The sequence below is a fragment of the Falco naumanni genome, chromosome Z (genome assembly GCF_017639655.2).
Source record: "Falco naumanni isolate bFalNau1 chromosome Z, bFalNau1.pat, whole genome shotgun sequence".
Classification (NCBI taxonomy): domain Eukaryota; kingdom Metazoa; phylum Chordata; class Aves; order Falconiformes; family Falconidae; genus Falco; species Falco naumanni.
In genome coordinates, this window is record NC_054080.1 from 57,615,619 (window position 1) to 57,636,944 (window position 21,326).

At 39.6% G+C, this 21,326-nt stretch overlaps 1 protein-coding gene across 1 annotated transcript in view; it reads left to right on the plus strand.

Moving 5' to 3' along the window:
* Positions 1–18,534, plus strand: part of PGM5 (phosphoglucomutase 5) — a 78,442-nt gene extending 59,908 nt beyond the window's left edge. Inside the window, exons 10-11 of the mRNA XM_040580719.1 lie at positions 5,110–5,244; positions 16,947–18,534. Of these exons, the coding sequence (XP_040436653.1) occupies positions 5,110–5,244; positions 16,947–17,036 (225 nt within the window). The 3' untranslated portion in view covers positions 17,037–18,534. The remainder of the gene's footprint in view (positions 1–5,109; positions 5,245–16,946) is intronic.
* Positions 18,535–21,326: the final 2,792 nt, after the last annotated feature.

Below are 21,326 nucleotides of genomic sequence, written 5' to 3' on the forward strand. Positions count from 1 at the left end.
TAACTTTGAGCTCTTTAATGAAGCGTTCGTATATTCTAAGATTCACATAATAAAACTCTAGGGCTTTGTTATTAAAAGTTCATTAGTATTTTCTCACTCCTGTGTTAGATTTGGGGGTGTAAATGGCTCTGCATGTAGTCTTGTGGGTTTTGTGTTTCAGTTTGAGCAAGAGTCAGGAATCAGGCATTGGAAAGGTTGGAAAAAAGCTATTTCAGTTAACTCTCCAGAGATAAGGCAAAAATTCTTCTCTATTCAGAATGACATTTCAAGAAGTATTTTCCTGTCAGAGTATTGAATGTGGCTTGTAGAGAACACTGAAGGGTCCACAGAGGAGCAAATAAAAATTGTTATAATCACAGTATTTTGAATTAAAAGTATAGCCATTTTGCGTGCTCCTAATTTATGTAGGTATCTCTGTGTCTTATGTATTGCTGCTAGGGTAGATTTTTTACTGGTGTACTCCCTGCCATTATATTTTAATAATGTTTTTCCAAATCCTGAGATATTTTGCTTTAAGTTTGCTGCTTAGTTGTGTTCATACTAACTTGATTTATGCTAATGCATTATTATTTGCTTAATTATTAAATTGGTAACTGGAAAAAATACCAGACTACTGGAAATCAAACTACATAGTACAGTATGTAGTAGGTTTAGTGTCTGAGTGCTTCATAGATACTAGTACATCAGGGTGTTTAACTTGATTGTCATGTAAGACAGAGAAATCCCTGTGAAGCTCCATCTTCATCACATCAGCTTCAAAGCCACTGGGTTAACCATGGAACATAATTTTGTTTCGGAGCTTCCACACAGCTCATTAATATCCATTAGCAGGCCCAATTTGCCTAAACTAAATATCTGCAGATGTTCAGAGCTGTACTGAACCTTTTCATTGACTTCCTCCCAGGGCAAAACTATCTGTCCCCATAAGAAAACATTCTTGGTGACAAATAGTGTGCCCTATTTTATTAAAACTGGAAGTTACTCTGTCCTGTGGGCTTTTCAGTGTGTTACTCTTCTTTCTTTTCCTCTTGCATTGGTTTGTAACTTCTGCATTTAAAATTTCATGTCTCATGGAGCTGACACCTTCTATATAAAAAATGGCAAATATCTGGCTTTAAATTAATGAAGTTTATGTGAGGTGAAAAAATACCATAATGACAAACAGTGAGTAGGCTGCTTGCAATTTCACCGGCTTGCTTTGACCTTGCTGACCACAAAAGCTCAGAAATGTCAAAAAGGAAAATTTTCACGTAGTAGACTGGATATTCTGTAACAGGATGTGAAACCCTGTTTGGTTTTGTCTTTACACAAGATCCAGAGTGACAGGTTATTCTCCAGGCAATGCTTTTTTATATTTATTTGGTAACAGTGCTTTTGGCTGATTTTCTTTTTGGTTTAACCAAATGTTTGTAATTCACAGCTTTTAGGTATAATTTCCAGAAAACAGTGAGGAATGTAAAAATTTAATAGCTCTCATTGATTTCTGTGGCCTTCCTGAGTGAAAAACTTTGCTAGTGCTTAAATAACTGGGTTTTTTTTAAGGAGTACAGCCATTGTGTCTCTGTAATTCCCTTGTACAGAGTATCTTCTGCAGTATGGCAGGAGTCCTAGTCTTACAGACAAATACTAGCTGTCATGATGCATGTGTAAAGATCAATACTGTCAGTCATGTGTCCCTAAGAAATGCAAAATGAATAAAATAATGGCAGAAATAGTACAGTCAACTGTCTGAATGCTGGTCTTGTGTCTATTTATATTGCATAAACAACCCAAGTGCTGTTAACTGTAACATCAGACTGGCCACAGATGCTGTAGTTTGGTGGAGCATTTTCGCGTCATGGAATTATGGGAAAGAGTTATGGGGAGTGTTTATAAATCCTTTTTATTCTGAAGACTGTAATTTAATGAGTGGTGAGACTTCAGATGTGCTAAACCAAGTAACAATATGTTAGTGTTATTGTTGCCAGGTAAACAGGGAGTATATGGAAGAGTATTCAAGTCATCTTGCTAGTCGTGTCATTGTGGGAGTTGCTAGGAATATGTAAAATGCTTGTTCAGTCTTTGGAGAGGAAGACTCACATGCTGTTATGTTCACACTTCAATTTTGTGCAGATATGTCAGACTCCCTTCCTTCTCTCCTAAAGCTGATTGATGTTAATGTTCTGTACTTTGTGCTGCTGGTCCTGGGTTTGACAACCATTCAAAACAAATGGTACCCAGAACTGTGAAACTTCCTTTTATCTTCTTTCTTTTCACTGCCATAAAGTTAAGTGTAATGAGCATTCAGCAAGATACAGCCCCTTGTGCACAGGATCAGATCATAAAAAACTTTCTATATAAATCTAGGTGTCCAAGGTGAAATCTTGATTCCTTTGAAATCAATGGCAAAACTCCCATTAGCATCACTTGAACCATCTCATTACGAAGTTGGCTTAATAGCAAATATTATAAAAACAAACTCTAAGGCTCAATCTTCCAAATGTAAGCTTTTCTATGTTTGTCACTTATGCTGTACATTTTGAGGCTTCTAGATAAACTTATGTTGCTGAAACATGTTAAAATTAATATATAATACCATACTAGTACCTGAAAAGAGTTTTAGGGTGTCACCAGTTAAGAGATGGAAAATATCTCTTAAGCCATCTAATCCAACCCTTTATCCATTTTCCTGTTGTATATTTTCTAGTGTTTATGAGCATTACACAGGAAATAAGTGGACCTGTTGGAGCAGATACAGAGGAGGCCCACAAAAATGATCAGAGAGATGGGACACCTTTCCTATGAGGAAAGGCTGAGGGAGCTGGGGTTGTTCAGCCTGGAGAAGAGATGGCTCCGGGAAGACATTATTGCAGCCTTTTAGTACTTAAAGGGGGCTTGTAAGTAAGATGAGGACAAACTTTTTAGCAAGGCCTATGGTGATAGGGCAAGGGGTAATGGTTTTAAACTAAAGGAGGGTAGATTCAGACTAGATATAAGAAGGAAATTTTTTTACGACGAGGACAGTGAAACACAACAGGTTGCTCAGAGAGGTGGTAGATGCCCCATCCCTGGAAACATTCAAGGTCAGGTTGGACTGGGCTTTGAGCAACCTAATCCATTGCAGGGGGGTTGGACTAGGTTTGTAAGGGTCCCATCCAACCAACCCATTCTAAGATTCTGTGATTATCAATGAAACAATGCTTTATGTGGTGTTGAAGATGTTTTGGCATATACCTAAGGAAACAAAAGTTTCTACTTATAGTTTAGGATATAGGAGCACTGTGTTGCTAAGGTCAGTGTCTTCTCAAGCTGCTGAAGAAACTGGAAGAATAAAATGCTTCTCTCTTAATTCCCTTCTCCCATTTTTTAATGGTTTACTGCCCATTAAAAGTAACGAGGATCTCAGTTTATGCACTAGGCATTTGACAACAGCAGAACTAAAATGGGCAAATAAGGTTCAGTGACTGCATAGTGGAGGTCGCGCTTAAAATCATAGAATCATAGAATCATTTAGGTTGGAAAAGACCTTTGAGATGATCAAGTCCAACCATTAACCCAGGACTGCCAAGTCTACCACTAAACCATGCACGACATCTACACATTTTTTAAACACCTCCAGGGATGGTGATTCCACCACCTCCCTGGGCAGCCTGTTCCAATGCTTGACTGCACTTCAATATTTTCTAATATTCAATCTAAACCTCTCCTGGTATAATTTGAGGTTGTTTCCTCTTGTCCTGTTGCTTTCAGGGACAAGAGGGAGAAAGATTTACCCCTTTCTTTCCAGCAGTGTGGCCAGGGAGGCCAACAGCATCCTGGCAGAAGTGAGATGAAGAGACTTACCTCCACCTGTCTACAACCTGCTGTCAGGTAGTTGTAGAGAGTGATGAGGTCTTCCCTGAGCCTCCTTTTCTCCAGGCTAAACAGCCCCAGTTCCCTCAGCTGCTCATCATAGGACTTGTGCTCCAGACCCTTCCCCAGCCCCTTGCCCTTCCCTGGACACGCTGCAGCCCCTCTACGTCCCTCCTGCAGTGAGGGGCCCAAACCTGAACACAGGGTTCGAGGTGCAGCCTCACCAGTGCCCAGTGCAGGGGGACAGTCCCTTCCCTTGCCCTGCTGGCCACACTGCTTCTGACACCAGCCAGGGTGCTGCTGGCCTCCTTGGCCACCTGGGCACCCTGCTGGCTCATGCCCAGCCGGCTGCTGACCAGCACCCCCAGGCCCTTTCCCACCAGGCCCTTTCCAGCCGCTCTGCCCCAGCCTGTAGCGCTGTGTGGGGCTGCTGTGACCCAGCTGCAGGACCCGGCACGGAGCCTTGCTTAGCCTAAGGGCACCATTTACAGAAAGGTAATTAGACTGTGTGTTAGTGCAGAATTGGTAGATTATTGAAACACCACAACTATTTAACTGTGCAATTTAGTCCTTTAACATTAATAGCCTTCCTGTATGGAAAGTCTGTTGACTGTGGATCCAAGTATATGGTCTGTGTTCTGTGGAAACCTGTATTCATGTATGCCACACAAAACGGAGGAGGAGGAAAGAAAAAAAGAGGTGAAGATGGAAGTAAAGAGCAAATTCACAGTTAATTAATAACAAATCCTTTTTGTTCAATACACAGTTAATGTGCATTAATTAGAGTAGTTGAAATTAATTAACATCTTAAATTAAGTTTCCCAAGTTGTACTACAGACTTCCATTGAAATTCTTGTACTCTGATCTTGATGCTTGTTATGTGAGGGGTAGCAACTGATGCCGTCTTCTGTATTCACTACTGACAACTGGGTTTTGGTCCTGGGATCCTGTAGCTGTTTATTAGGCCACTGATCCTTGTTGATCTTATAACTATTTCTCAGGCCATTGATTTTGTGCCCTGCCACACAGAGCAAGAACAAATCAGCTAAAGAAAGTAAAAACAGCAGTAAGAGGGTCCTTGCTATGAGAAGTGGGAAGGAATACGCAAGATCATTTCTAGTCTTTAGAAGGAGAAAAAAAAGAGTAATAAATCATTTGTCCAAAGTAAGGAATTGCATCCAAATTACCATTCCTTTCACTTTTCATTTTAAAGCAGTGAACTGTGATTTGCAAATGTACTGCCGCATTACATATATGCTGCTCCTTCTTCTCCCATAGGGGCTGCGGATTGTTTTTACAGATGCTTCCAGGCTGATCTTCAGAATGAGTGCTTCTAGCCATGTGAGAGCTACTCTCCGTATCTATGCAGAGAGTTATGAAAAGGATCCTAGCCAACACAATAAGGAACCACAGGTAATGCAATAATATTGTAATAAGTTGATGAGTAATGCAATTCCGTTGTAATAACAATGGCTACAGGTTTTCATCTTTAATCAGAAGGAACACTCAGCAATTTGACCCCTGTTTACTGTTAGTGGATGATTTTCCTTGATCGTGTGACTGTAAACATTTTGAGGCAGGACCAACAATTTTAGTATGTTTGTGTAATATCTAACAAAACAGGAATGTCAAGGGCTGAGATACCTGGTGATAAATGCTGGGCAATGACTCTTAGTCTATTAAGTGAAGCTGAGCTAGTTTTAGTTTTTCTCTCATTTTTTTGCAAGTGTTGTAATCTGAATTATAGAACGATATTTTTTAAAAATATAATGATTTTTCAAGCAGGTTATCTGGGGACCACTTAGTTGCAACATCCCAGAGATTCCTTACAGTAACAGTTATGCCAGATTCTAAACAGTGCAGGGATTCCTTGTAAGGGAAAGACGTGCCGCTGTCTGAGAATTATCTGATATCATAACTCATTCCTAAGGAGAGTGAAGGTTGAGAGCAGGTTGCAGTATAGTCCAGCAGATGCCTAAACCTTTTTGTTATACAAATCACATTTTGATTTCCAGATTTTTCCCAGTAAAACACCTTAATGCAACAAGAGAACTAAAGATGTTTCATGGAAGAGAGGATAAACATTTGGTTGGTAGTAAATCAAAAACCTGTAGTTTGAAGTCCCATTTAGTTATGTATTCCTGACTGTAATGCAAATGCAAATTTCCCAAAACATAAAAGCTGTCAAATGCATGTGAACCCTAGGCAAATGTTAGACATTGTTTTTTCACTGGATTTTCACCATAAACTTAGTGAGTTTCTTCTTATGCTATTAAACAATTGTCTATCAGTCATGAAAAGTGCTTCAGTTTTTTCCAGAAATGTTGCAGATACGATCTGTTTATTTTATTTGCTTCTTAAAGAGCAGTTTGCATCCTCAGTAACTCCTCTGACAGAATACTTACCATTTTAAGCTTCCAACAGAGTGAAGGACCATTTTTCAGCAGTTCTATTGTTTTTCTGTGCACCTAGGTTTAGCCCGTGAGCAGGGTTATAAATATATTTTGGCCGAGGACATTCGCACTTGCTACTGTATTGGGTTTATGTAGCAAGGTTTTGATAGTGGGGGAGGGCTGCAAGGGTGGCTTCTGTGAAAAGCACCAGAAGCTGTCTCCATGTCAAACAGAACCAGTTCCAGATGGCTGCTAGGTGGACCCACCACTGGCCAAAGCTGGGCCAATCAGCGATGTTGGTAACCCCTCTTGGATAACATATTTAAGAAGGGTAAAAACCGTTGTGCAACAGTAGCAGGGAGGGAAGAGTGAGAATATGTGGGAGCAACAACTACGGAGACACTAAGGTCAGTGAAGAATGGAGGGGGAGTGACAGAGCGGCTTGGTGGGCACCTGGTGGCCAGCCAAGGCCAACGCGCCTATGTGAAATTTTGCCACAGCACAAATTGTTTATCAGCTGCAATTAAGCTGACCATTGTAAAAATGGTTCTTTGTGCTATGTAGGTAAGGCATAGATGAAATGAAAATAACTCATGGGAAGAAACAGACTAAGACATTCGTTTTAGACATTTGCAGTGGACTTGGAGTAACCTTGTGATATGTGACACAAAAAGTGTTACCTGAACACTTTTCCTGCCTAACAAATCCCAACAAAAAATACTAGAAAACAATGGAGCATGTACTTGCAGCATTCGTCTAGCTAAACTTCTGACTATTTCATTATAAAGGAGCATGTGCCTTTTAAGATGGAATGTTTTTTGCATCAACAGATTGTTCTAGTTGTTACAAGGTATGCAATATGAAAGAAGTGACATGCTGGCAGAGTTTAGGTTTGTGTGTCTCCTAATGTAACCTGCAATCAATGCTCAGTATTTAACACTTTTTTTTTTTTTTCTTTGTAAATGAGTGGAAAACAGCAAATGTTCTCAGTAAATCTTCAACTTGTAAAGACACTAGGTTGAGGGAGCAGAGGTTATCCTCAGAAAATGAGAAATGTGCTGCCCTGCTGTTACGTTGAATCTCTGTTCTGCCTGGGTTTGCTTGAGAGACCCAATAAAGTCCACTGCAAGGTCTAGTGACCTCACCAGCAACTCACATTGCGTCCAGGGAGCAGCCAGAAAGGGACTGCTGCACAAGGTGGTAGGAGCCAGGCACCCTGAGCAGCTATGGCACAGGTGGTGCCATCATTGTCCAGGGGACAGTCCCACAGCTGGCAAGTGGAGCAGGCAGAGCAGAGCAGGGCTCTGGTAACAAGCTCAGACAAGGCAATTGACGAGTCAGGTTCAGGGTCTGTCTGGAGCAGGAGATGGGATCAGAGACAGGGCTGGAGAAAAGGCTACTGTGTGAGTCCGGCCAGGAGACGGCAGGGTCAAAGTCAGGACTGGAGACAAGCTACAACGTACATCCGAGGGTTATGTCAGGGAGAAGAGCTACCTGTAGCACAGGTCTGAGGTCTGCCCAGGCAGCAGAGCCAGAGTCTGGAGACCAGCAGTCCTATGGCACAGCTCAGGCAGGGGCTGACACCCCTGGGCAGGCTGAAACAGCCGTGAGCCCGTGGGCAGGGTGCAGGGGGGAGTCCTCGGGGGAGACTGGGCAGGGCAGTAGGGCTTGTCACTGCTCTCAAGGCTTTCAGAGTCTGGTCTTTTATTCTAGATACCAAAAGGGTCTGTTATTCTTAGAGACAGAAATAGGCTGAAAGTTTTTGTCCTGTATGTGTACCAGAGCCTGTCAGATTGTTACACTTTTGGCTGTTTATGAAGGATAGTCCCTAGTGAACAGATAATCCCAGGGGTAGAAACGTCATTGCCTTGAAACTCATTGCAGGGACTTTCCTGCATTCATGCAGTGCAGACAGACATTTTAACATCCAGGCTGGCTCAGGAAATACATACACTCTCCTCATCTCTTGCCATGTGCACCAAATCTAGGACAAACAGCAGTTTCATCACAATTAATGCAATAAATTCTTTTTCTGGTTTCTCATTTTATAGTATTGCACAGTTCCCACTGCTCCTCTTTCCTTGCCCTGGCTGGATACCTTGCCAACAATGTGAGGGCATTAGGACCTGCAAGGTCATAGATTGTATCCCGTAAGCAAATGGTGGATTTCAAGGCAGTACATAAATTTGATTTCAGAAGATCCTCATGTTAGTAAAAAATTAACTGAAAATTTCTCAGGAGGTCCTTTGATAATCTTCAATGGAATATGTGGAAGACAGTGAATAGCAAACTCCTTTTCAACATTGCTGGGGAGAGGCAGCATAGTTTTCCTTATACTGTAATTTCTTTGTTGTTTAGTTTGCTTTGAGATTCATACTGATACATGTACATCTGGAAGAGCTCTAAGAGATTTGAAATTTTAAGTACTTTGTTTCCTATTCACTTTCAGTAATGGGGCCATAAACAACATATTCACGTTACTCAAAGAGCACTGATGTAAAGTATGTAAAGTATATACCTTATATATAGTATTTAAGAAAATTGTTACATTTGGGATAAATGCTTATTTTTCTTTAAGTGTAGGTGATCTTCATAATTGGGTAGATGACTACATGTAGCTTCTGTATCATTGCACTCTGCCTGGAACAGCTGTTCAGGAGAAACTCTCTTGCATACTTCTTATATTATAAACCAAGACATAGAATTAATTGATGATTGGCTGCTTAAGTAAATACTTGGCTGCTTCTCCTTACTGGAGCACCTCCTTCCAATACCTTCTTTTCATTTTTTACATAAATAAGTGGAAGAGGAATGCTTTGCATTGCTCTGTGTTTTTTTCCATGTATCACCATTCACTAGGGTAATTCCAGTGAATACCTGAAACAAAAGGTAAAAATACCTCGAGACATCTTTTTGCCCTTTTTTTGCAAGAAATAAATCTCTCTGTCTTGATAGACAACTCATCTATATTGGAAGTTACAGTCTGATTTTGTGGAATCATTGTGGTAAGTAGCTTGATTTTGTCTCATAGCAGCATCCTTTTTTTCCCCCTTTCCTTTCAGACAAAGCCTCTTCCAAAATTATTCACACAGCTTTTCAGCAGTTTTCAAGTTTTTCTAGTTTGCTTCTGTTCCCTTTGGCAGTGTAACTGCTGTTGGTGAATCTTGAACAGATACACAGAAATCTAAACCACACCTTCCAATATGCATGCTGAGACTTGCATATTGTCCTGAAACACCAACATGACATTATGGCACTTCTGGAGTGAAATATTAATTGGGAGGTATTGTAAAAGTAATATATGCAAGTACGTTTCTTTTAAAAACAACTGTTCACTTGAGGTGGACAGAATTAATTGTTTGCCTTAGAGGTGCTGTACTTCTGTGGATGACCATAGTACCTTTCCCACAAAAGGCTGGACCAGATGATCTTTCAAGGACCCTTCCAGCCTGGGCTGTTCTACGATGAACCTTTGTCCAGAGCAAAATTTGGACAAAGATCTGTAACGATGCTCAATATCATCCAGGTTCAACTACAGTGAGAGTGCTAGCTACTTTGGTTTGATACCCAACAGAAAGCCTGACATACTTTGAAGGACTATGGGGGCTGCTCAGAGCTGTGCCTCTTAACTTTGGCCAGAGCGAGCCATCAAAGTGAGTGATGCTCAAGTGAAGGTCTCCTCATGCTTTGTTGTGCTTCAGTACTGTGTAACGCTTCATGAGTCTTACAGGAAGAGCTGATTTTCAGGCCTTATGGCCTTTAAGTGTATGTTTTCCTTCAGAATCATTAGAGCTTCCATAAGAGCATTCTTGTAACCAAACAGAAGCAAGGATTATAAGCATCTTTTTTTCCAATGTGTATGTTGGCCAAACAGTAGCTATTAATGAACGTAAGGGTCACACAAATGTTGTTTTAGTAGTGTCTTTCGTACAATTAATTGGTAATACTTTCCACCTAGAATAAATTAAGCATAGCAACTGCCTGATCAACAACATGAGTCCAAGGGAGAGTAGTAAAATGTGCCAATAATTAGAAGTCTGAGGTCATAGATGAATGTCAATGGCAGTGACTTCTAGCTGTTGAATGATCTGTTGAAGGAAATTGGCAGAAGCAGCTTCGTGGTCAGCTGGGAGATAAAGAATGGCTACTTTTTCCATTACTAGTTGAATTCTTCCTATAAGCCAGTATCAACAGGAGTGAAAATCAGGAGCAATAAAGAGAAATGGCTATCATGCTGTGTGCAGAGTATATTACAACCAATTCCATGTAAGCATTTTAAAATTACATGATTTATAGTGGTGATGCAATCTAATTCTAAAACAAAGCCTTGAAAACAATGCCAAATGCTTTTCTGAAACTGGAATATTTTCCTTAGAGTGGAAGACCACTCTGGTGATGCTCTTTGGCACTAGTGATGTCCCTCATCACTCTTTATACCTGAGAAAATTGCTTTCCAGATAACAGGGAAGATTTTCTTAAAAAGACAATTTCTTTGGTTTTAACCAGTCCAGTAGGCATCCAACTCACACTTTCAGGAAGTGCAGTTCATTATTTCAAACCACAGACTTCTATCTGTAATCTTGGACCTTTATGCATTGGCATGTATATTTTTCTAAAATTAACAGAGTTATTAGCTGTGCTAATTGTAACACAAATGGAAAATCTAGAGATACATTCAATGGGCATGAAATATTAAAATAAGAATTTATTGATCTTTAGGCTCATTTATAGCCAAATTTTATAGATCAGCTCATTATTTGTTATTTGCAGATCTCAGCACATGGCTAATATCTTCTTGTCCTTTGTCTAGCCACCTGGATACATTATCAAAGTTGGATAAGATTCAAACAGGAAGTTTCATGTATAAGTACCAAGAATGAAGTGACCCATTATGCAGAGTTGCTTTGAATTGCTTAACTTGTAAATCCAACATGTCCTTCAACAGCATGGTTGTGCTGCTGTTGCAGGATAAGTGCCCTGGGAATAATGTAGTGAGTAATCTGGATTGTTCTGAATATGGGCAAACTAGCTGTGTTTGCAGTATGTTATTATTCATTACGTGAATTGCAACAGCAATAAATAGGTGTTGTCATAGACCTATGCAGTCTATATCAGGTACTCTTAAAACAGGATGCAGTGAATCACACATGCTGCAGTTATTTTTGCAAAAGACTAATGAGCTAAGTGCTAGTTAGCTACAGAATAATTAGACTAGCAGCAGCCAAGCAAAGATTTTGGGGCAGGAGTTGTTTCTTTGTGGTTTTGTCCAAAAAGGCAAGGCAAATAAAAGAAGAATCATTGGGATAAACTGTGTCTTGATCTTCAAAGACTGAATTTCTGAAACAATTTTTGAATGGCAAATAATGGAGGAAAAACCTGATTCTCAGGTGGACCTTGGTTGGCATATGAAAGGATAATGAGTATGTATGATTGTATATATGTAGTGATTACATAAAGCGTTAGTTTATAGTGTGACTATATCCAAGAGCAGGGAGCTGAAATCAGTAACCCAGAAATCCTTGTGTCCAATGTGACTTATGAGGTATAAAATTAAAGGTTTCTATATAAGGTCCTGTCAAGACACTCCTACAACCCTAAGCACAAGTGCAGTTTGCTGTAAAATGATTGCCTCTCTTTACTTTTGAAGTATTGCATCTTCTAGCATGGCTCTGGTTGACTATTAAATCATACAGTATGTCCAGAGGAATCATATGAGGTTTTGCCTTTACTATTAAAAGTAATAATACTAGCTTTGAGGGGACATGGGATATAGAGATTTCCATCTGTTTGTTCACACTTTTAGGTAGCGCAGCATGTTTGTACTGTTCAGGTAATTTAGCTTCTGATTCTACCCAAAGCCATACAATGACAAATTTTAAATCAGCTGGAACTGGAAAGGAATATAGGAAAACTACTTCATGTGACAGTAATTATAAAATATTTCATGAATCCAGGAAATTATTTCATTAAACCTGATCTTCCCTCAAAGCTCTTTGGATGTACTAAAAAATAACTATTCTGTTGCAAATGTAGATGTTTCCGGGCACCACTCAGTTTACATTTTCCTCCTGTCTTTTTCACCCCTCCTGCCTGCCCTCCTCTATTGCTAGGGGCAGAACAGCTGGCCTCCTGACCTTTATTGTATTTTTATTTGAGTTAGCAGGCAGACCATGCACAAGAGTAGAGAGATTAGTTCCCTTTTTCCTACAGCGAGTGTGCTGCTTCATGGTAATAAAATTATCGTTACCAGTGCTGTGTATGTTACAGAGCCAGTCCAGTTTGTTCCATGATGAACCAGGCTATCCACATTGTTTAGATCTTCTGGGATGGGTAGCTGTAGCATAAACCTGTCCAAAGACTTCTGTTTTTTTGGAATGCAAGACCCAAGCAGGCACACTGAGCTGAGCTGTGTGTTGAACCCTTATGGCAGAAGCCCTGCAGAAGGTACAACTGTGGTGCCAGACTATGTGATCTTAATGCCGAGATCACCGTGTAGTTGTTTCAGTCCATGCTTTGTATCTCTTCCATCACTTTAGTGTTGCTTTGTAAGTGTATTTGTTTGACTTTGAAAGTACGTTACAGCCAAAGGAAAAGCTCCTTCTCATAGGTAAGGCCATCAAAAAATGTTTTGGGGATCTGCCCCTCTCTTCTGCCTTTCTTCTTTCCCTTAGTTCATGTGATAGTGATTCTGTTGCCCAGGTTACAGAGGGCTATCAGCAGCTTTGAGCCGTCACACGAAGCAAGGGGAAATGACAGGGCAGCAGGAAGAGGTAAGAAGGGAAAGAGTTATTTCTTGATTCCTCTGTGTCCTTGTTCCAGGGCATAGAGCTGTCTCAGTTACCCTGACCTCTCTAAACAAACTTCTGTGTAGTGTTTAAATGATAAAAAGAGAAGGAATGGAAAGGAATTTAAGTTTTGGGAGAGAAAAAGATTTCTAGCCCAGGCCTGAAACATCAAGGTTTATTGTAATTTATAAAATAATAATACCAACAACACCTAGCAATTACAGCTTTTGGTAACTTTGAAGCATTCTGCAAGCATGCTTTTTTCAAGGCTGCCTTTACGAATGGGAAAACTACTTTAATTGATGCTGACAGGCAAGCAGCTGATGAAGTAGAATGGACAGCAGTTTTTAGAGAGAGGTGGAAAACACTTGGCACATCTTCTATCTTTAGAAAGCTCCAGAAGTTAAACTATAGCCTTTCTTTGAGAACTTCATGCTGTACTAACCCACTTGTTTATCTCTTTTTAATTTTGAGGCATTAACAATTGTTCTATGGAAATGAATTCTTCTGGAACATGTAGTATTATGCCAGCTCTGCTTAGAAATCTGTTGCAAGGTCTGAACATTTGTTCTGAAATAATTACTGTCCAAAGTGCCATTTTGATTATTAGTAATTCAGGTGACTAAATGCCTGCGTAACAGTCACACAAGGTTTAGCCGATTGATGCTGGATCTTTATCTCCAGTAGGACATTCTCTTAAGACTGATCAATTTGAATGGCCTTCCATTAGCTGTCCTGGTGATCCCAGAATACAGAGAGCAAATGGTTTAGCCTTTAATGTTTTACAAATAGTGACATATATACAAATAATTGACCATGTTCCTAGTCTTCCACCCTGTGCATTCACTTGGGTATAAGTAAAGCTGAGAGACCTCAAAATAACACTGGTGGGCATGATGCTGAATGCAAAATGCAGATCAGTACAGTAAGAGAAGACAGAGCAAAACTCGAGAAGTGCAGAAGAGAGCTGTAGTTAGCTGGTGTTCAGTAAAATGTTTGGATCCTATTTGAGGGCATTACCATTCTGTTAGCCTTCTTTTGTTTTATTTTTCCCAGATAAATTCTGCAGAATTCTTATTACTTATGAGACTGATGGAGCAACTTGTTTTTGAGGCTTACATTGAACTGGGAAAGGTGAATTTGAGACCTATGGAAAATGTCTGTGCCTAGACTGTGTAAAACTCGCCTACATTTAGTTTTCCTAAAAAGACTGAAATTCAGTGCAGGCTGGAGGAGAGACTGAAGAGAAAAATTCACAAACTTTCCAGGCAAAGACTGGACAGATCATTTTGCATCAGAACTGCATTGATTTTTTATGGAAGTTGGCAAGTCTTACTGCAAGTGCTACACATAGTAGGTTTTCACAAAGTGTTTCTTGACATATAGATGGCATTTGTCCACCTGATTTGAGAAAATTATTTAGAAAAGTATTTTCTAAAGCCAAACTCCAGACACATGCTGAGCCTTTAACCTGCAAGCAGGTACATTTCAGCCCTGCTTGAGCCTTTGGTAAAATCGATGCATCACAGGGCAAATCTTGTCTGAGAACTTGACTAGAGGAAAGACAGTTATACAGAATTTTCTTGCAAGATGCAGAGAGAAAAAAAAAAAGCTATATGAGCCAAGCAGGAATGATACACCTCTGACAGCTTTGGTACAGATTATTCCCAAGCAAAGGGCTTTTGCTCTTTGTTTGCTTTATGTTAGGTATCTGCTTCTTTGATGTATTTGCTGGTATGAATAATCATTCCTACCAGTTATTTCTTTAGAGATATCACTTCTATCTGTTGTTAACTAAAGCAAAACTCTGATTTAAGTAAGTTCTTTTAATTTTCAGTTCTTAAATTTTGTCTAAAGGATAACATACCATATCTCCCAAACTGTTTCCAAGAGCTAAATACGCTAACGTACAGTGTGATTGTAATTGCCATTTCGAGTCAACATACCAATAGTAATTTCTTAAGTAGAAAGAAACATTTAAAAAATATTTTAAAATCAAGATCTCTTTAAGATATGGAAGTCTTTGTAGAATCATATTAACTGTAGATGATTGCTGGCTGGGATTTCTCTTTTGCAACTGAAATGTAAACTATTTATTACAGAGATAAAGGAGCTTTTAAAAGGTGTATACAGCTCCAGTTCCTTGCTGTTCTGCCCGGCTCTTGCCATTCTGAAGAGAATGCACTTTTGGCTTTTTTACATCTGTAGGATAAAGAAACTGTCATTAAATTGAAGTGTGAGAGGACAGAACTAAACCAGGACTTTCTCAGTTGAGAAGCATGATTGTAGCAAGCAGGATATTTAGTAGTAATTGGAGTGACCTGGCAAAACAGCAGCAGCTAAATTTTTTATGTAAATGGGTGTCATATAAACTCATTTGATTTTGTGCGTTGTTCAAAGCATTGTGTCAAGTTTGTTTGGTTTGAGTTTTTTTCTTCAGAGTGCATTTGGTGCTTAAGAAAGCAGGGTCAAGTAAAGCTGGTTAGCAGAGTTGCTCTTTAAATTTTCTTGTGCTTTTTAGATTAAATAAGGAAGAGGTTTCTTAAGGGAGTGCCCAGAGGGACTTCATGTGCTTTGGTCTTACTTCAGTTCTCCTTAATCCATGTTGCTGGAGGGAAGGAATGATATATGAAAGATCTTACAAATTGGCACATTTTAATTTTTTCTTTTGCAGAATTTGCCCACAATTACGAATTTGTACTTTGAATATTAATCTTTTATCTAAGCATGTTTGACTTCAGTGGGCTTTTATTCTGCTTCAGTGATTATTCAGTAGGTAGATATCTACAAAAATGGAACTTTTTGAACAATAACATGTCAGACTGCTCACACCCATGCATAACTAAGTTTGATCGTAAACTCACTTGACACCAGTGGCAGTCATGGTGTTATTCCATGGCTGCTTGCACAGTAAGGTTGTCTCCTCACCCTTGATTTAAACGTCTGACCATTTGTATAAATAAAGCAAACGCCTCATACTGTCAGAAACTGTTAGGTGGCTGAAACGGATTCAAAGTATTTATTATATTAAGAATATAAAAAAGATAACTGTAAATTTAAGTTCTTCAGAATTACTGTTGTGTTTGATTTGATTTTTAAACCTGACAGGTTTAAAGCCAGAATGTAGTCTATTTGAAAGGGGCAGCAGCGGGAAATCTTTGAGCATCAAAAAATTACCTTGCTAGTTTGGTATTCAAATATATGATTCTCTGAAAGGAAGGTTTTGGCACAAAACTCTGGTCTGCTGGTTTATCTTTACGTATCATTTAATCAACTGAGAAAAGATTCAGTTGCCATGTGAAAAAATGTGTTTTACTTGGGTTTCATGAGGTACTATTATTGTTACCTGCATTCACCCATCTGGGCAGTCCCATACATACAGACATTTAATAAGGTGTGTAGCCTGGAACTTGAGAGTTCAGGCTGCTTCTGTTGGAATTTGTGCTATTTAATACAATTGCAGGTGGTATTAAAAACACACTTCTGTGATTTCTGTTAAGGTAATTGTTGCATTACGTTCTGACCCTAAACTTCACAGATTAAGTACATATAGGAAGAAAAATCTCATCTACATAGCTTCCACTCATCAGAATAGAAATAATTTTACTTCTGTGATTTCTAGGTTGTTTTGGACAGCAAATTTTGCAAAAGCTCTGCAATTCCTGTTACATAGAGAGACATTATCAGTATAGTATTTTTACTGGTTTCTCTTTTCTGTGTAGCCTAGGTACACTTATTGTAGTGCTTCACAAAACATATGGTTAGTGTGGTACTTCGTTTTATCAAGTATGACGATATAGATACTGTAGTTGTGTCACTGTTTATTATTAAATTATTTACTATTATTATATAATGCTACAGTTAAAAGGGGGATTTATAAATGGGTTTGTTATGATATTTATATTTTATGTAATTCAGTGTGTTTCTTCCTCTTTAGGCTGTGCTGAGTCCTCTTATAGCAATTGCACTGAAAATATCTCAGATTCACGAGAGGACAGGGCGAAAGGGACCCACTGTCATCACCTGAAGCCACGGAAGATTGTTAAACCAGGGCCAAAAGAGGAACAGCAAGGAAGAGACAGGACCTTGCTGAAATTTGTTAGCCATTTGTGCCTTGTATGATTTTAAAAGTTTTCTTGGGAATAGAGGTAGGGTAGGAAGAAAAATTCAGTATAATATTGAGCATACTCATTTGCATTGATCTCCAAATACAGTAGTGTATTGACTTCTTTGTTTTACCTGCAATATCTTAATTTCAGATAACAATATAACCAAAGAAAGAGGCCTTAAACTTCAAGTGTTGTCAGCAATGTGACAGAAAAGGAAAACTGCTTGTTTTTGAATGCTGTGATAAAAGTTGGGGAAATTTCAGTTAGGGAGAGGTGGGGAGGAGTTGCAAAGCAAAGACGTGCTTGGTGAATATTGTTTGGGATCCTGTCATCTTCTTGTTGGTTTACAAAGAGGTATACAGAGCATGTCTGAGGCATAAGGGCTGTATGCTTACACTAAGCTTTGCAAAGAGTGTATTGCCTCTTCTGACACCGCTCCTCCTCTCCTGTCTCCTGTTGCTCATACATGCATGCTGGCAGCAGTGCTGTATACGTACTTGCACATGCTTCCAAAGAAGGGGTTATCCCATATTTTTTTTACCCCTGCTTTTAAAGCATATCAATGTGACTTGTGCCTTTAGATTTTCCTTTTTATTTGATTCTTTTTTTTCCTCCAAAGGGAGGTATGTGTGCTGTAGAAGCTGATTGTGTCCTTCCAGTGATATGTCGGGTGTGTAACCTGGCTATCTTTTGCAATATTCCTCATGTCAGGAGATGATATTGGTGCTTACTGTGTTTGAAAGGTAATCACTGCAAGTTCAGCAATTTTTTGTGGAGGAGTTATTAGGGAAGTTTTTTTAGTCTTTGGAGTACTTCTGCTCTGCTTACTTATGGTAAGTGAAGCATGTAGTGAAGAGGAAATGAAGACAAATGCTAATGAATTAAATAGAAATACTTGTCTGATTCACCAGCTGGACACAGTTTCTGTTAGATTCTTTGTATCAGTGGATCATGGAATAAAAATTTGGGGAGTGCAAAGGGGGAAGATATGTCCTGGCATAGATCTGAGAAGGATATTGGGGATATGGGCAGCGTTTTTCTGCTTATGAAATGATACTGCAGTTCTAGCTACAATACTGTTCTCTGAAGAACACAAACACTTTATGCATGTGACTTGTTTGAAAGTTTTGCTTCCTTGGGAACAGTGTGGTCACTTGTATTGTTCATCAGGGTGGCTTTGTGCAACTTGCCTCTTTGCAGTGTGTTTCAATTCATTGTGGTTGTCAAATTTTAGTGCAATTTATATAACATTGCAGCAGAGGAAATTGTTTTGATTTCTTTCAACACTTCTGTCAAAGAATTGCTATGGCACTTAGTACACAATAAAGAGTAATGCTGTATTTCTGTCTTAATACGTAATTGTGGACAAGACACACTGCACTTCCAAGCATCCTAATAAAAATGCCTTTAATACAATTACATTATCTAGTTAATTGTCTCTAAACAAATAAGGTATTAATGTTCTCACATAGTGTTCTACCTTACCATTAAGTATTCCGATAAACCAAAAAAAAAGATTTTAAGACTTTATTCTTTTTATAAGGATTTTTTTGAAGATAAACACAGTATCCTCATATCTACTTTTAAATGTAATGATATTAATCTTTACAGAGACCTTGTTTATCTATTCTTTCATTTTTCTTATATATCAAACTCCTCTAGGTGCAGGATAGTACGCTCCTAACTAGTGGATCACACATAGTCAAGCACAGACACTCTCAGGATTATGACACTTAGTTCAAATTGCTGGGCTGCATGCAAAACTTTCTGAAAGGCAGTCCACACACCTCTAAAATCTCTTACACATTCTCCGACAATGAAAGGATTTTTGATCACATGGTGAACTAACTAGCTATTCTATCAAGTATCCCTTTAGCCAAGCTTCTGGGACTGGGACTCGCACTTTTGACAAGTAAGATGTGCTGAAGCTACATGTCTTTCAAGATGCAGTGGGAAGACTCATGCGTAACACATTGGGACTGTGAAGAAGCATACTTGTGCTTTTATCGGAAAGTCACTAGAGCACTAGCTGCAGTAGATGGCAGTCTGCTTTCATGAAGACAGTCTTCATGAAGAAAGGATACATTTTAAAATCTCAGTACTGACTTTCTCCTGGGCTTCAGCAACAATAGTCATGTCTCTGTACTGAAATGGAGAAAAGGGCTGTTTGTATGGTTTTTAATAGCTATCAAACAGCACATTTCCATAACTAGCCTAACCCCAATTCCACGTGCCATCTCTTTCTTATGGCAACTGGTGATACTAATAAAATGTAACAGCTGGTATTTTCCACCAGTTAATTGCTTTTCTCTGCAAGGAACTGAATAAAACTTTCTAAGGCTGAAGTACAGTGTGTATCTATATATCTGGTGTGTTGGAGAAAAACTGCAGCCATAATCTCATAAAGTGGGCTGCATTTCCTGAAGTCTTGTACTTACTAACATGAGAGATGAATGCTTGGAAAAGAGCAACATACATGAACTTACACAAAGGTGTAAGGCTCCTAAAAACGGACCATGCATCTAGCAGAGGGAAAACTACTGTTAAAATTGTTTGTCTTATTACAGTGTCTAGGCACTATGACAGAGACCCAGACCATTCTGTGGCTATTGCTGGATTAGGAGGTTTCATCAAGTCTGGAAACTGCAAGATTCCTGTGTTATTCAGCTGTGATTGCACTGACATTTACTTGGACAGTAATTTTGTTTCCTAAGACCTCAAATTTTTTCTGTACCCAGCATATATGAGATATAGTGCCAGCACGCTGGAGGAAAAGGAGCAAGAGGGATTCAGGGAGACCAGTGAAAGAGAGAACAATTTCAGGGTACATCAGCAGAGGGCTGGCCAAGACAGGACTTGAGTGGGTCCCAGGAACAGAGAAAGAGGTCGCAGGTGGCAGAGAGGATTAGGAGAGGACAAGTTGCTGGGTTCAGCTGGAAAGAGAGAGGTGTGGTGAAAGAATATTAATAGCGTAACAACGGATTTGAGAGAGGGAAAGAGAGAGAAAGGAAGTAAAGATGGGAAGGGAGCATAGTCTAACAATGATTTAATAATGTCCAACATGAAAGAAAACTGTCTATAATCTTACCTGTTTAATGACAGTGTATTGTAGTAACTGGTCTTACGATCTAAGATAAATAGTAGTCTACACTAGGGGGAAATAAAGGCAAGTTTGGAGCAGTATTGATTGGTGACTGACATAACTTTAACAGTTTACAAAACCACAGTAGTTCAGGCTGAATTACTGAAAATGGTAGTAGGATATAGTGCCAATGTGACTAGAAGCAACAAATTGTTTGGTGTAGTCTCACTGGGGAGCATGGTTGTGGCTTTTTACCATACAGGCTTCTAGCATCTGCTCTTCAGCATCATGTCGTTTGAGCTATGCCATAAAATACCAGCAAATTCACCTGCCAGCACAGCTAAATTACATTTTCCGTTGGGACAAGTGCCCTTCTGTAAAAGTTAGTGGCAGGATGAGAAGCACATTGTGTTCAAAGAGACCATTTGGAAGGCAGCAGTACTCACCTGAACCACGGGATCACAGAATCCTTGAGATTACAAGGGACCATCTAGTCAAACAGGACTAGAATCATCTTGTCAATCTACCAGCTCAGAGCAGGGTCAGTTAGAAGGAGATTGCCCAGGACCATGTTCAATCAAGTTTTGATTATCTCCAAGACTGGAGACTTTACAATCTGTCTGGGCAAACTGTTCAATGGTTTGACTACTCCCACAGCAAAAAAAAAAAAAAACCAACACCCAGCTTTCTTGAGTGTTCAAGTGGAATTTCATGTGTTTCAGTTTGTGCCCATCACCTCTTGTCCTTTCTCTGGGTACCACTGAGAGAAGCCTGGCTCCACCCTCTTCTTCATCCTCTTCCACCTCTCTCTCCCATCAGGTACTTACAGAAATCAGTAAGATCCTTCCTGAGCCTTCTCTTCTCCAGGCTAAACACTCCCAGTTCTCTCAGCCTCTTATTGTGTGACAAATGCTCCAGTCCCTTGATCTTTGTGGCCCTTTGCTGAAGGTAGTCCAATATGTCCACGTCCCTTTTGTACTGGGGAGCCCAGACCTGGACCCAGCAGTCCAGATGCATCTCAGCAGCACTGAGCAGAGGAGAAAGTTCACCTCCCTCCACCTGCTGGTGATGCTTTTCCTAATGCAACCCAGGGTGGCCAATGGCATGAAGGTGAGTTGCTGGCAAC